At 37.1% G+C, this 15416-nt stretch overlaps 1 protein-coding gene across 1 annotated transcript; it reads left to right on the forward strand.

Moving 5' to 3' along the window:
• Positions 1 to 9675: 9675 nt before the first annotated feature.
• LOC128235988 (L-xylulose reductase-like) lies at positions 9676 to 10434 on the forward strand. The gene has a single exon (XM_052950770.1). It carries the CDS (start codon positions 9676 to 9678, stop codon positions 10432 to 10434), a length of 759 nt encoding a protein of 252 aa, XP_052806730.1.
• Positions 10435 to 15416: the final 4982 nt, after the last annotated feature.

A 15416-nucleotide genomic window follows, 5' to 3' on the forward strand; every position in this document is an offset into this window, starting at 1 on the left:
AAATACTTCGTTTCTAAATACTCCGTTTCTAAATACTTCGTTTCTAAATACTCCGTTTCTAGCACTCTCCCCATGCCATAAACGCTCATTTTTTACACCAAAATAGGCTCATTAGCCTATGAGATATTTGAAATTCAGTGGCAGAGACAAATAATTATGCTTTTGCTTTCTGTATGGTATAAACACGTTTGGATACTTATCTTTAGATATATTTGTACCTGATAGGTATGATAATTATCTCAACATTTTTTACTTGTTAATGTCATCTATTCAGATAACATTTTCCTTTCTTTGTCCGTGTAAAGTCGCCATCTTTTTCCCGATTAATATCTTGCCTGTTTTGTGCCTGAAGTATACGGATCCTAATCAGTTAAAACCCCTGCGTCTTTGTTTCAAATTTCTTGTTATTGCTCACATTTACATTGCTATTAACCACAGGGGCAGAAAGATATAACTTTAATTGATCATACACACGCACGCACGCACACACGAGCACAGACACAGACGGAGAGAGAGAGAGAGAGAGAGAGACAGCGAGAAAGAGAAAGAGAGAGAGGGGGGCGGTGGGTAAAGGGGAGCATCGGGGTTTTACACTACCGTTTTTGAAAAGGTTGAACGATAAGACCCTGTATATACATGTTGTGCTCCCTGTGTAATTAACTAATGTATTATAAGAACATACAATTAGTTATCTCCCCTTGTCCTAAAACTTGCTGCATCAGGTTTATTATTAGAAGAGTTAACTAACGCGATTGATGAACTCACTGAACTATTCATAGCACATGCTTGATCATTATATGTGTCACGATTTAAATGCATTATGTCACATGTTCTCGAGACAATTTATTCATGTACTGAGAAGATAAGCAAAACGTTGCACATATACGTACTGAGCAAAACTTGACACATATACGTACTGAGCAATACTTAACACATGTGTGTACTGAGCAAACCTTAACACATATACGTACTGAGCGAAACTTAACACATATACGTACTAAGAAATACTTAACACATATACGTACTCAGCAATACTTAACACAAACATGTACTGAACAAATCTTAACACATATATGTACTGAGCAATACTTAAGACGTATACGAACAGAGCAATACTTAACACATATATGTACTGAGCAATACTTAACATATATATGTACTGAGCAAAACGAAACACATATATGTACTGAGAAATACTTAACACATATATGTACTGAGCAAAACTTAACATGTATAATTATGTTCTGAACAATACTTAACATATTAATGTACTGAGAAAAAAAATATACATATATGTACTTCGCAAAACTTAACACATAAACGAACTGAGCAATGCTTAACACATATAAGTACTAAGCAATACTTAGCACATATATGAACTGAGCAATACTTGACACATATATGAACTGAGCAATACTCAACACATGTATGTACTCAGCAGAATTTTACACATATACGTACTGAGCAATACTTAACACATATACGTACTGAGCAATACTTAACTCATATACATACTGAGCAAAACGTAACACATATACGTACTGAGCAAAACTTAACACATTAACGTACTGAGCAAAACTTAACACATAAACGTTATGAGCAATACTTACCACATATACGTTCCGAGCAATACTTCACACATATAAGTACCGAGCAGTACTTGATGCATATACGTACTGAGTAATACTTCACACATATACGTACCGAGCAGTACTTATCGCATATACGTACTGAGCAATACTTCACACATATACGTACCGAGCAGTACTTAACGCATATACGTACTGAGCAATACTTAACAAATATATGTACTGAGCAATACTTCACACATAAACGTACCGAGCAGTACTTAACGCATATACGTAATGAGCAATACTTACCACATATACGTTCTGAGCAATACTTCACACATATACGTAACGAGCAGTACTTAATGCATATACGTACTGAGCAATACTTAACACATAAACGTACTGAGCAATACTTCAGACATATACGTACCGAGCAGTACTTAACACATAAACGTACTGAGCAATACTTCACACATATACGTACTGAGCAGTTTTTAACGCATAAACCTACTGAGCAATACTCAACACACATACGTACTGAGCAATACTTACCACATATACGTTCTGAGCAATACTTAGCACGTACACGTACTGAACAATACTTAACACATATACGCTCTGAACAATCCTTAACACATATACATACTGGGCAAAACTGATGTGTACTGATAATGTCTAATTACACTAGCATTTGAAAGATTCAAATAAAGCATTCTGAAAATGATATATTTCATAATTATCAAGTCAAATTGTTAGATCTTGAACATCAGCGTAATCCAAACATCTAAAAACTAAATTTAGAAATCAAAATTAAGCGTCCTCCTTCTATTGTTTATAGCTAAATCAATGGCATTGATTCAACACTCTGGCTATTGTTTTAAAAACAGTTTTCTTGGATCGCAAGTGATTAACCTCCGTATTCAACTGTGAAACAAATTCCGTGGACGGGGACTTAAAGATACGGCGAACACTGATTTGTTGTTATGTTTTGGGATGGGGTTATATTGAAATTGCAGGCGTGAGAACTCTTGACAATTGGTTTGCAGCACAATAGGTGGACACATGCTTTAGAACAGGCCAATGTAATGCTGATTCCTTTCTTAAGGCCTCGTATGTTGGCAAAACCTTCCATGCTCATCATGTAAAAGCATGTGCCGTGTACTCTCTTATGTATGGGGCATTTTCTGTAGAGATGAATCAGAAATTAGTAACAGCACATTTTCTATCACGCTGAGATTTGAAATTATTGTCATAATGTTTGTGAAAGCATTGTATGAAGGTGGTTTCTCTTTGTACAAAGAAGCTTTTTCGTCTCTATCCAAATTATGCTCGTTTGTTGCCTTTATATGTTCGTGATATGTTTGTTTTTGTACAGAGAACCCCAAACGCTGCTCATCATTTTTGAGGTAAACTTACACAAAACTCAACAAATGCACTTGACCATATGAATAGGCAAAATAATCTAGCTGTGTGAAGTTAGCTAAACATACGACATTGGACATTGGACATTCAAAATCGAATGTTGTGCTGGCACGACATTGGACATTCAAAATCGGCAATCTTAAAATTATTTAAAAAGGGTTAGAGATCACAAAAGCAATGACCCATTATAAATTTATAAACACCAAGAGAGCATTGCCATTACGATTCCATCGCAATATTTGAAACTTAAGCATGATTCAGATAGACATGATGTCACATATGCAGATAAAGATTCAAATGAATATACTTATGAATGGTCGTGGATTATATGTAGACAAACAGTGATAATGCTTTCGAAATGGCATACTTTTAATAAGCTTAATTGTTTACAAACCACTGCTACACATCCAGTACCATTTATAAACGAAGTGAAGATAATTATATTCACAGTATATGATGACATATGGAAAATATACACATGCATTGATGATTCCAAAAAATATAAATGTAATCGTTCCTACATCTACTTTATCTGGTTTTACATATTATAACACGAAATATTGTCAATGAGCCGATTAAGCAACCTATTACTGCCTGTCGGCTTATTTTTTATCGACTCAATTAGTCACAACATTCGATTTTGAATGTCCAATGTCCAATGTCGTGCCAGCAAAAAAATCGATTTTGAATGTCCAATGTCCAATGTCGTGCCAGCACAACATTCAATTTTGAATGTCCAATGTCCAATGTCGTGCTAGCACGACATTCATTTTTGAAATTCCAATGTCCAATGTCGTGCTGGCACGACATTCATTTTTGAATGTCCAATGTCGTGCTAGCACGACTTTAACTTTTGAAATCCCAATGTCCAATGTCGTGCTGGCACGACATTCGATTTTTAATGTCCAATGTCGTGCTAGCACGACTTTCACTTTTGAATGTCCAATGTCCAATGTCGTGCCAGCACAACATTCGATTTTAAATGTCCAATGTCCAATGTCGTGCCAGCACAACATTCGATGTTGAATGTCCAATGTCCAATGTCGTGCTAGCACGACATTCATTTTTGAATGTCCAATGTCGTGCTAGCACGACTTTCACTTTTGAATGTCCAATGTCCAATGTCGTGCCAGCACAACATTCGATTTTGAATGTCCAATGTCCAATGTCGTGCCAGCACAACATTCGATTTTGAATGTCCAATGTCGTGCTGGCACGACATTCATCTTTGAATGTCCAATGTCCAATGTCGTGCCAGCACGACTTTTAATTTTGAATGTCCAATGTCGTGCCAGCACAACATTCGATTTTGAATGTCCAATGTCCAATGTCGTGCCAGCACAACATTCGATTTTGAATGTCCAATGTCCAATGTCGTGCCAGCACAACATTCGATCTTGAATGTCCAATGTCCAATGTCGTATGTTTAGCTAACTTCACACAGCTAAATAATCTCATCAAAAATGATGGCGGAGCAATAGGACTCACTAAAACTGCAAGTCAGTTGCTGCGCCTGATGGTGTCTGGTCATGAAGTAGCCAGAGTTGTGCATGAAGTTCAATCGTGCATAAAATGTTTGAAACACGGGCAAAGTAAGGGTATTGATATTTGGTAATAGAACGACAAAGCTTAACACAGAAAAGGTTTAATGCACATGTTCTCGCACTGAACGATACCATTTACACGGTGGAGAACCCACGTGACTCATTGGTAAAGTCCACGGCAAAAAATGTAAACATATACGTACTGAACAATACTTGCCACATATACGTTCTGAACAATACTTACCACATATACGTTCTGAGCAATACTTAGCACGTACACGTACTGAGCAATACTTTACACATATACGTACTGAACAATACTTAACACATATACGCTCTGAACAATCCTTAACACATATACATACTGAGCAAAACTAAACACATATACATACTGGGCAAAACTGATATGTACTGATAATGTCTAATTACACTAGCATTTGAAAGATTCAAATAAAGCATTCTGAAAATGATATATTTCATAATTATCAAGTCAAATGGTTAGATCTTGAACATCAGCGTAATCCAAACATCTAGAAACTAAATATAGAAATCAAAATTAAGGGTCCTCCTTCTGTTGTTTATTGCCAAATCAATGGCATTGATTGTATGAAGGTGGTTTCTCTTTGTACAAAGAAGCTTTTTCGTCTCTATCCAAATTATGCTCGTTTGTTGCATGTATATGTTCGTGATATGTTTGTTCTTGTACATAGAACCCCAAACGCTGCTCATCATTTTTGAGGTAAGCTTACACAAAACTCAACAACTGCACTTGACCATATAAAAAGCAAAATAATCTCATCAAAAATGATGGCGGAGCAATAGGACTCAGTAAAACTGCAAGTCAGTTGCTGCGCCGGATGGTGTCCGGTCATGAAGTAGCCAGAGTTGTGCATGAAGTTCAATCGTGCATAAAATGTTTGAAACACGGGCAAAGTAAGGGTATTGATATTCGGTTATATGAACGACAAAGCTTAACACAGAAAAGGTTTAATGCACATGTTCTCGCACTGACCGATACCATTTACACGGTGGAGAACCCACGTGACTCATTGGTAAAGTCCACGGCAAAAAAATGTAAACAAAAGGTCTCGATTCAGGTATGTTTTTTTAAAGATAACTTTCTTAATACTGGGAGATTTTTGTCATTTTTGACCATAAACCCCGCCATGGTTGTATAAATCTATCTCTAAAATCCTGAACTTTTCTGAAAATCTTGACCAACTGATTTCTCGAAGTTGAAAATTTCAGCAAAGTACACGGTTCCTGACAAATATATTTCCAAAATTGGGGTTAGCCGTAAGTAATTCATACGATAATCATATTTTCAGCAAGTTTTATGCATTTTGAAGTTTTCAGAGGCTTTGGTTTTATTTCTTATAGTTATTTTAAAGGGGAAAATGATCACAAACACAATTGATAAAGTGAACGGACATTAAGATTTGATAAAATACACGGGCGTTTTCCAACCATAGAAGGATCTCTCAGATTATAATTTTATGTGAAGTATTATATACTTTTCCGTTCTAAATACTCGTTTATATAACAGGGCTAAAATGTACATAAAAAGATGAAGCATAAGCAGGTTCCTGGGTTGGGTACTCGATTGGTATCTTTTTTTTATTTGAAGTGTCTAAATATAGAAATACTAAAAACAACGAGTAGTGGAAGAATATATGAATTATATATAGATTTCGCTAAAGCTAAACACATCGTAATTTGCAAACCTGGTAAATAAGGGTGTAGATGGCACGTTTTTTTTGCTCTGAAAGCTATGTATCCAAAAACCAATGCAAGGGAGAAAAACAATAATGGTTGTACAGATATATTCCAAAATTTAAACGGGACAAGACAATGTGACATTATTCCATGTAGACCCTTTCTATTTGTATTATATGTTCACGGTCCTTGTACACATCACAAAAACCACTGTCAAAGCGGTATATTTGTCACAAATGATATACCAGACATTGATGCGCTCATATTTGCTGATAACATAGCCAACGCCTGGTCAACACACATGTATACTGAACGATCACTCAAACAAAATGCACCATGTTGGTAACGTGTAGCCGCAAATGCAGTCTTCACGACTTAATATTTTACGTTATCAATAATTCGCGAACGCTGTCATAGCTTAAAATTGTTTATCCGAAATATCGTTAATCTAAACTTGGTGGTGGGGTTATCATGTGTGGTAGGTTAGGGTGCAGATCAGTGCTCGTTCGCATTGCTCATTGAGGGCGGAGGGTAAGCGTGTGCAGCAAGTTCGGGTACAAACCAGTGCTCGTTCGCATTGCTCATTGAGGGCGGGGGATAAGCGTGTGCTGCAGGTTAGGGTACAGATCAGTGCTCGTTCGCATTGCTCATTGAGGGCGGGGGATAAGCGTGTGCTGCAGGTTAGGGTACAGATCAGTGCTCGTTCGCATTGCTCATTGAGGGCGGGGGATAAGCGTGTGCTGCAGGTTAGGGTACAGATCAGTTCTCGTTCGCATTGCTCATTGAGGGCGGGGTATAAGCTTGTGCTGCAGGTTAGGGTACAGATCAGTTCTCGTTCGCATTGCTCATTGAGGGCGGGGGATAAGCGTGTGCTGCAGGTTAGGGTGCAGATCAGTTCTCGTTCGCATTGCTCATTGAGGGCGGGGGATAAGCGTGTGCTGCAGGTTAGGGTGCAGATCAGTTCTCGTTCGCATTGCTCATTGAGGGCGGGGGATAAGCTTGTGCTGCAGGTTAGGGTGCAGATCAGTTCTCGTTCGCATTGCTCATTGAGGGCGGGGTATAAGCTTGTGCTGCAGGTTAGGGTACAGATCAGTTCTCGTTCGCATTGCTCATTGAGGGCGGGGTATAAGCTTGTGCTGCAGGTTAGGGTACAGATCAGTTCTCGTTCGCATTGCTCATTGAGGGCGGGGTATAAGCTTGTGCTGCAGGTTAGGGTACAGATCAGTTCTCGTTCGCATTGCTCATTGAGGGCGGGGTATAAGCTTGTGCTGCAGGTTAGGGTACAGATCAGTTCTCGTTCGCATTGCTCATTGAGGGCGGGGTATAAGCTTGTGCTGCAGGTTAGGGTACAGATCAGTTCTCGTTCGCATTGCTCATTGAGGGCGGGGTATAAGCTTGTGCTGCAGGTTAGGGTACAGATCAGTTCTCGTTCGCATTGCTCATTGAGGGCGGGGTATAAGCTTGTGCTGCAGGTTAGGGTGCAGATCAGTTCTCGTTCGCATTGCTCATTGAGGGCGGGGTATAAGCTTGTGCTGCAGGTTAGGGTACAGATCAGTTCTCGTTCGCATTGCTCATTGAGGGCGGGGTATAAGCTTGTGCTGCAGGTTAGGGTACAAATCAGTTCTCGTTCGCATTGCTCATTGAGGGCGGAGGGTAAGCGTGTGCAGCAAGTTCGGGTACAAATCAGTGCTCGTTCGCACTGCTCATTGAGGGCGTGGGTTATAAGCTTGTGCTGCAGGTAATGGTACAAATATGTCCTCGTTTTTTAATGTTGTGCGTAAACTGTTCAGGGCACTATCCTCCGTGCTTTAGAATTTAACTTTGGGTGAATTAGCAGTGTGATCCGGAATAAATAAAAATGGATTGGGATACGCGAGTGCGGCAGGTTAGGGGGCCAATCAGTGAATCTGGGTTCCGACGACTTCCGTTAACGGTGTTGAAATGTACATTTTTGAAAATCATGCCCGGGCGAATAGCGCCTAAATGGAGCTACAGCAATTGTTAAAGAGGCATTCGTTTCTAGTCAAGTTAAGTGAAGTTTATTAAGTTATCTTGGTCACAGGCCCATAATACAAAAACATGTTTACATCAATGTCGTACGATAATATCATTGTCATTTTCATCACTATTTTAACAGTATTAACAATAATATGAAGAAACCTATCAACATTTAGTAAGCGTGCACAATTGCTATGATAAATTGGCATGTGTGTAACAATATGTTATATTTTTTGCATAAAAGTTTGCTATAAAATACTTCCACAAAATAATTTTCTATTGTTATTTAATGTTATTACTATAAAGCTATCAGTTATAAGTTATCAGATGTCGCAGTAACAAAAACTATTTTACCTTATTTCTTTAATAAATATTTTATGCTTAAATTCAATACATTCTGTCTTTTGTTAATGTTAGGTGATAGACATTCATTAATATCGATTTTTATTATTGCATCTAATTTATTCAATATACAACAAATAAAACAAACAAGAAAAACTGAATCGTTATTGTTTAGTATAGATTTCATACATTGTTTTTAATGTACAAGTACACCTTACCGGCGCAGTCTGATAAACAAACGTTAGAAAATTCATTAGTTCTGATAAAAGTGTTATGAGAAGACATTTGCGTCAATTTCCCAGGGAAAACGTCATATCATATGACGACGTCGTTGTTTGACGGCATCATGTTAAGTTTCAAACAATATTGACGTTATTACTGACAACGATACACACGATAGTATTACATCATCACAAACTGTGATAAGCAGAAAATGGCGACGTCAGACGAAGAAGCGGCGCACAGAACAGCTATTCAATTCTGTGTACAATCAGGAATGATACCTATCAATACGTTACGCCAGACGAAGTTCACAGAACGTTACAAGAATGTTTCAAGAGCACTCGTGTATAAATGGCATGGTAGATTTAGCGCCGGTTTACACCTCGTGGGCGGCCGAAGTACAAGGATTGCAGAACAGTGAAATTCGTGCAACTATTCGCAGGTTGGTTAATAATAAATTACTTAAATACTTTAGATAAAAATATAACTTAAGATAAACTGATTATAATAAGAAAAACGTTTATGCTTGAAGTTGATTAAATGTTTAAATGATTAAGTGTTTAAAACTCTTATAACATTATAAGTATCTTCCATGGCCGACAGTGTAAGATAGGTTCATTCCGACCCGAGCGTAGGGTGTTTTGCGGAAACGAGGTTTACCGACATTACATTTGCTCCTTAAGATTATTGTGCCCTGAAGGTAAATCTCGTCCTACGAATGTGACATGAATCTAAGTAACGAAATCCTGACTTTCTAGCAAACAAGTAGGTTATTTGTGTAAATGTGACCTCCGCAGATAGGCGACACAATCTGTGTTAAACATCACAGTGAGGAGTTTGATCACAGGAATATGCGAAACATGAACAACTTAAATCTTGCTGGTAAGAAATTTCTTGTCACGGGAGCGGGGCGAGGGTTTGGTAAAGCAATTGCTAAAGCTCTTGATGCAAATGGAAGCAAAGTGTATGCAGCGAGCAAAAGTGTTGATACCTTGGATGCATTAAAAGCAGAGAACCCTTCGGTACATACCATCGCTGTTGATTTGTCTAACTGGGATGAAACAAGAACCAAACTTGCCAAAATCGAGCCACTGTATGGTCTTGTGAACAACGCGGGAATTTACAATACTTCTGATCAAGCCAGTGATACTTCAAGAGATATGCTTTATTATAAGTTTATTGATACAAATCTTATGAGCGCTATTAACTGCATTCAGATCGCAGCAAAGGGGATGATCAAGATTGGCAATGGTGGATCCATCGTGAACAGGTCATCTATGGGATACTTACACATTCCACACCCACCTTTGTACCAGATGTCATATAATTTAACAAAAGCAGCCCTTGACCAAGTCACAAGAGAATTTGCCGTGGAACTAGGGCGCTATAAAATACGGGTAAACTCATTAAATCCTATACTTGTGCGAACTGACATGACGGAGCATTTGTACCAAATGCTACCAGAATTAGCCGAGGAATTAGGGACTGCAATACCTCTAAAAGAACCACCAACTATCAATAGCATTGTAGGTCCGGCGTTGTACTTCCTAAACGATTTGTCAGGTTTTGTGACGGGGACTGTTAACGTTATTGGTGGTGGACTTACAAAAAGTTTTTAGCATAAACATTGCATATGTTATTACATGATATAACATCAAAGATGTCGTATGCTGTTTTGAAGTTGATGTTTAAAACATAGTTTTTTTTTAATTATGGAGTAGACGTAGATGTCAGGTAGACAAAACAAACTGTCCAGGATGAATTGTAATTCCCTAAAATAAAGCAAGAGCATGTGCAAGTTTCTTGGTTATTTATGTTTATATACACAATTACACATACTAGTAGTATCTAGTAACTCAATTTCTCATTGTTTTTATCTACTAATGAAGGCGTTACGCCGAAACGTTTAAGATAATAAACTATCCGTGTTTGTGTGGTTTCTTTTATTCATATTCATTATTTATTACTAATACAATCACACTTTTGAGACATTGTAGTTTAAAACTGTAATACTTGAATAGGAAAAATAGGCAATGATATCAATACAAATAATACAATGAAAACGACAGGGACGATTATACTTGAAAACGACAGGGACGATTATACTTGAAAACGACAGGGACGATTATACTTGAAAACTACTGGGACGATTATACTTGAAAACGACAGGGACGATTATGCTTGAAAACTACTGGGACGATTATACTTGAAAACGACAGGGACGATTATGCTTGAAAACTACTGGGATATGCCTAAGCCCCAATTTCTAAAAAAATCTTCAGTCCCTTATTACAGGATAAAGCTAAGCTCACTTTTTTGTTTCTCGAATATATGCCTAACATTTACTTTTTTAAGATATAACATTTAAGAAGTATAGAAGTTTTACTTGTGAAGCACTTTTGAGCGTAAGTGCCTTATAAAAAGATTGCTATCTAAATGTGGTATTACAAATAAATAAATAAATAAAAGTGTGTAGCCTTTAGTGTTTTTTTTTCTGAGTAGAAATTATCTTCATGATAATAGCTATAAGTCATTTTTCATTCGTAAAATTCAAATTCAAGTATGTACTTTGGCAAGCAGAAATAAAATACTTAAGCCTTTTAGGCTAAAGGAGTTTCGAGAGATTGTGGCTTGTAGTTTAAATTTAAAATACGGTCCCTCTTTAAATGCACAAGGTAGGTGCCCAGACGACACTTTACAAGAGACGCCAACGTAGAAACGGAACGCAGACCACACACGCAACATCAACATACCAATACATTGGTAACTTAGCGACACGTTATGCGAGCAAATTCATATCTGATTGAATGTCCATTAATTTATGCCTGAACTATACGAACTACTGTTGTTCTGGTCTTTATCGAAGTAAGTCAGTTATTTTTATCGAAAATGTCGTTTATTATGTTAAAATTTGTTTTCATGTAAAGATATTTTGATGTCCACATTTTGATATAAATAATTTTAAAGACAAACCCGTTTGACACACAGGCAGCAGTTACGTTGACAGGACCCCCCACCCTATGGCCACCCCCCTCTAAAAATCATATTGAAGTTGTACATTTTCTGAAACTTTATTATGTTCTGTGACAGAGACAAGTTATTTGGAGACAATTGGTTGAAAAATAAGTTAGTAACGTGCTTTTCAAAAACACCAACCTACGTACGAGCGTCTTCACATGTCAACCTTTACTATATATTAATAGTAAATATTGGGAAATTTTTTAGTGGAATTGTTGGTTGATATTTATGTTTTTATGATAAATGATCATGTTCCAATCATTTTTGGTCTTTTTTTTTACTATTTTTTAAGGGGGTGGCTATAGGGTGGGTATTGTCAACGTAACTGCTGCCTGTGGTTTGACAGTATCGCAGCATTATCATCGAAAAAAAAAAATACAAACAAAAGTAAGTATGAAGAAATAGTTTAAGTTATAACAACGTTCGTCAGAAGAAATGAGGGTCGATGTTGGCGACGACGATCAGTTTGATGAATTTTTCTGCTGTTTCAAATAAGTTTGTAAAACAATTAAAATAAACGTTATTTGTTAGACCTTTTATAAACAATAAAATTTGGAGCCTTCGTCTAGATTCGGGTGTAGGACTGTTTGTTGATATGGGTTCAAGATGTAGTATGCTCTTGAAATGACCTCTATCGAATACATGACCATAGATGTCAACAAAATACACTATCAATAAAGTTAACAATGCATAATGCGAAAAATGTAAAAAATAATGTCTACTTCGATGATGATATGATAATAACCTCATTTTTTAACAATCATACATAAGGGTGCTTCCTTAAGGGGTTTCTTTCAGAATTAAGTTATCTTAATAACTTTCTATTTCTGACCGGTATTTTTGCAAGAACATATTCTCACAAACATGCGAATTCATAACTAGTCAGTCAACTCGGAAGTAGGACAGAATCATGTAGAGTCAAAGATTAAGAAAAAGTTCGCAGTTTATCCAGCGTTTTCTCCCACCTCAGATAAGTAGATCCATTAATTTAACCATGCTAGAAATTCTTATCTTGCCCACGGGCGAAGATAAAATGCCCGTTAATGGTCACCACATTGTAATTACCTCCCTTGATGAAGACTGTCGTCTGTAGCGTATCATTGAAACCTTGTCTTGTGGCAATATTTAGCACGCTAGTTAATTATTTCTCGCTTCAAATGTCACCAGAAAACAGTTTTCACGCACCTTTCAAGAAATAATGCTTCACTCTTCTTAGAACTATTTAAAGACCGATCAGACCATTTACATACTCTGAATCACTGCGCGAATATCCATGACAACCACGAATTATCGCATATCCGTACGCAATTATTTTCCCTAAGCACAAAAGAGTTCTAGCAAAAAAATACATTTTTACTTAATTTTGTTTAACTGAGGTGGGAGAAAAAGCATCTATCATAGCCGCTCGTGTAAGAGAGGTTCATCCCGACTCTCGCCCAAGGTGTTTTGCGGAAACTCGGTAAACCTCGTTTCCGCAAATCAGCCTACGCTCGGGTCGGAATGAACCTATCTTACACTCTCGGCCATGGAAGATACTTATAATCTTTATACAATAGTTCAGTTAAAGCAAAGGTTATGACATATGTGTCAATAATACAATGGGGATTACAGTGAGAAGTCATGTAAACAAAACCGCCTAAATGTCAAGCCTTAAACATCGAAGGATAAAGATAAATGATCAAATCGAATGCTTCTAAGAACTGACCAAACATAACACATGCTATTATATATGCTCCTTAAAACTGGTCATTTATAACACATTGTATTCTTAGTTCCAAAAAACTGGTCAAATATTACACATGTTATCCTTTACTACTTAAAACTGTTCAAGCATTACTCACGATATCCTATATGCTCCTTATAACTGCCCAAGCATTACACATGCTATCCTATCCTCCTTATAACTGACCAAGCATTACACATGCTATCCTATCCTCCTAATAACTGACCAAGCATTTCACAAGCTATCCTTTGCTCCTTATAACTGACCAAGCATTACACATGCTATCCTATGCTCATAATAACTTGTCAAACATTACACATGCTATCATATGCTCCTAATAACTGACCAAGCATTACATATGCTATCCTATGCTCCTAATAACTGACCAAGCATTACACATGATATCCTAAACTCCTTATAACTGACCAAGCATTACATATGCTATCCTATTCTCCTAATAACTGACCAAGCATAACACATGCTATCCTATGCTCCTAATAACTTGTCAAACATTACACATACTATCCTATGCTCTTTATAACTGACCAAGCATTACATATGCTATCCTATGTTCCTAATAACAGACCAAGCATTACACATGATATCCTATACTTCTTATAACTGACCAAGCATTACATATGCTATCCTGTTCTTCTAATAACTGACCAAGCATTACACATGATATCCTATACTCCTAATACCTTGTCAAGCATAACATATGCTATCCTATGTTCCTTAGAACTGACCAAGCATTATACATGCTATCCTATGCTCCTTTTGCATTACCAAGCATTACACATGATATCCTATGCTCCTAATAACTTGTCAAGTATAACACATGATATCATATGCTCCTAATAACTGGTCAAGCATAACACACGTTGCCTAAACTCCTTATAAATTGTCAAACATAACACATGATATCGTATGCTCCTAATAACTGCTCAAGCATTACACATGATTACCAATGCTCCTTATAACTGGTCAAGCTTTACACATGACACTTTTTGGTCCTAATAGATGATCAAACATACAGATGTTATCCAATGCTCCTAATAACTGGTCAAGCATAACACATGATATCGTATGCTCCTAATAAAAGGTCAATCACTATACATGATATCGTATGCTCCTTATAACTGATCAAGCATAACACATTATATCGTATGCGCCTAGTCACTGGTCAAGCAGTACACATGATATCGTATGCTCCTAATAACTGGTCAAGCATTACACATGATAGTCTTTGCATCTAATAACTGATCAAGTACATGCTATCCTATACTCCAAATACCTGATATAGCATTGCACATGCTATTCTATGCTCCTAACTGATCAAGAATTACACATGATATCCTTTGCATCTAATAACTGATCAAGTATTAAACATGCTATCCTTTGCTCAAAACAACTGATCAAGCATTACACATGCTATCCGTTGCTTCTAATAACTAATCAAACATTACATATGATATCCGTTGCTCCAAATAACTGATCAAGCATTACACGTGGTATCCTATGCTCCTAATAACTGATCAAGCATCACATGCTATTCGTTGCTTCTTATAACTGTTTAATTATTACACATGCTATCCTATGCTCCTAACAACTGGTCAAGCATTACACCTGTGGCCTATACTCCTAATAACTTGTCAATCATTACACATGCTTTCCTATGCTCCTTATAACTGATAAAGCATTACACATGTTATTCTATGCTCCTAATAACTGGTCAAGCATAATACTTGATATCGTATGCTCCTAATAACTGGTCAAGCATAACACATGAAATCGTATGCTCCTAATAACTGGTCAAGCATAACACATGATATCCTATGCTTCTTGTAATTTGTCAGGCAT

This window comes from Mya arenaria, chromosome 5 (assembly GCF_026914265.1).
Source record: "Mya arenaria isolate MELC-2E11 chromosome 5, ASM2691426v1".
NCBI lineage: Eukaryota > Metazoa > Mollusca > Bivalvia > Myida > Myidae > Mya > Mya arenaria.

Excerpts from the sequence above, each read along its gene's own strand:
- LOC128235988 (XM_052950770.1), top strand. The coding sequence starts at position 9,676 with ATGAACAACTTAAATCTTGCTGGTAAGAAATTTCTTGTCACGGGAGCG.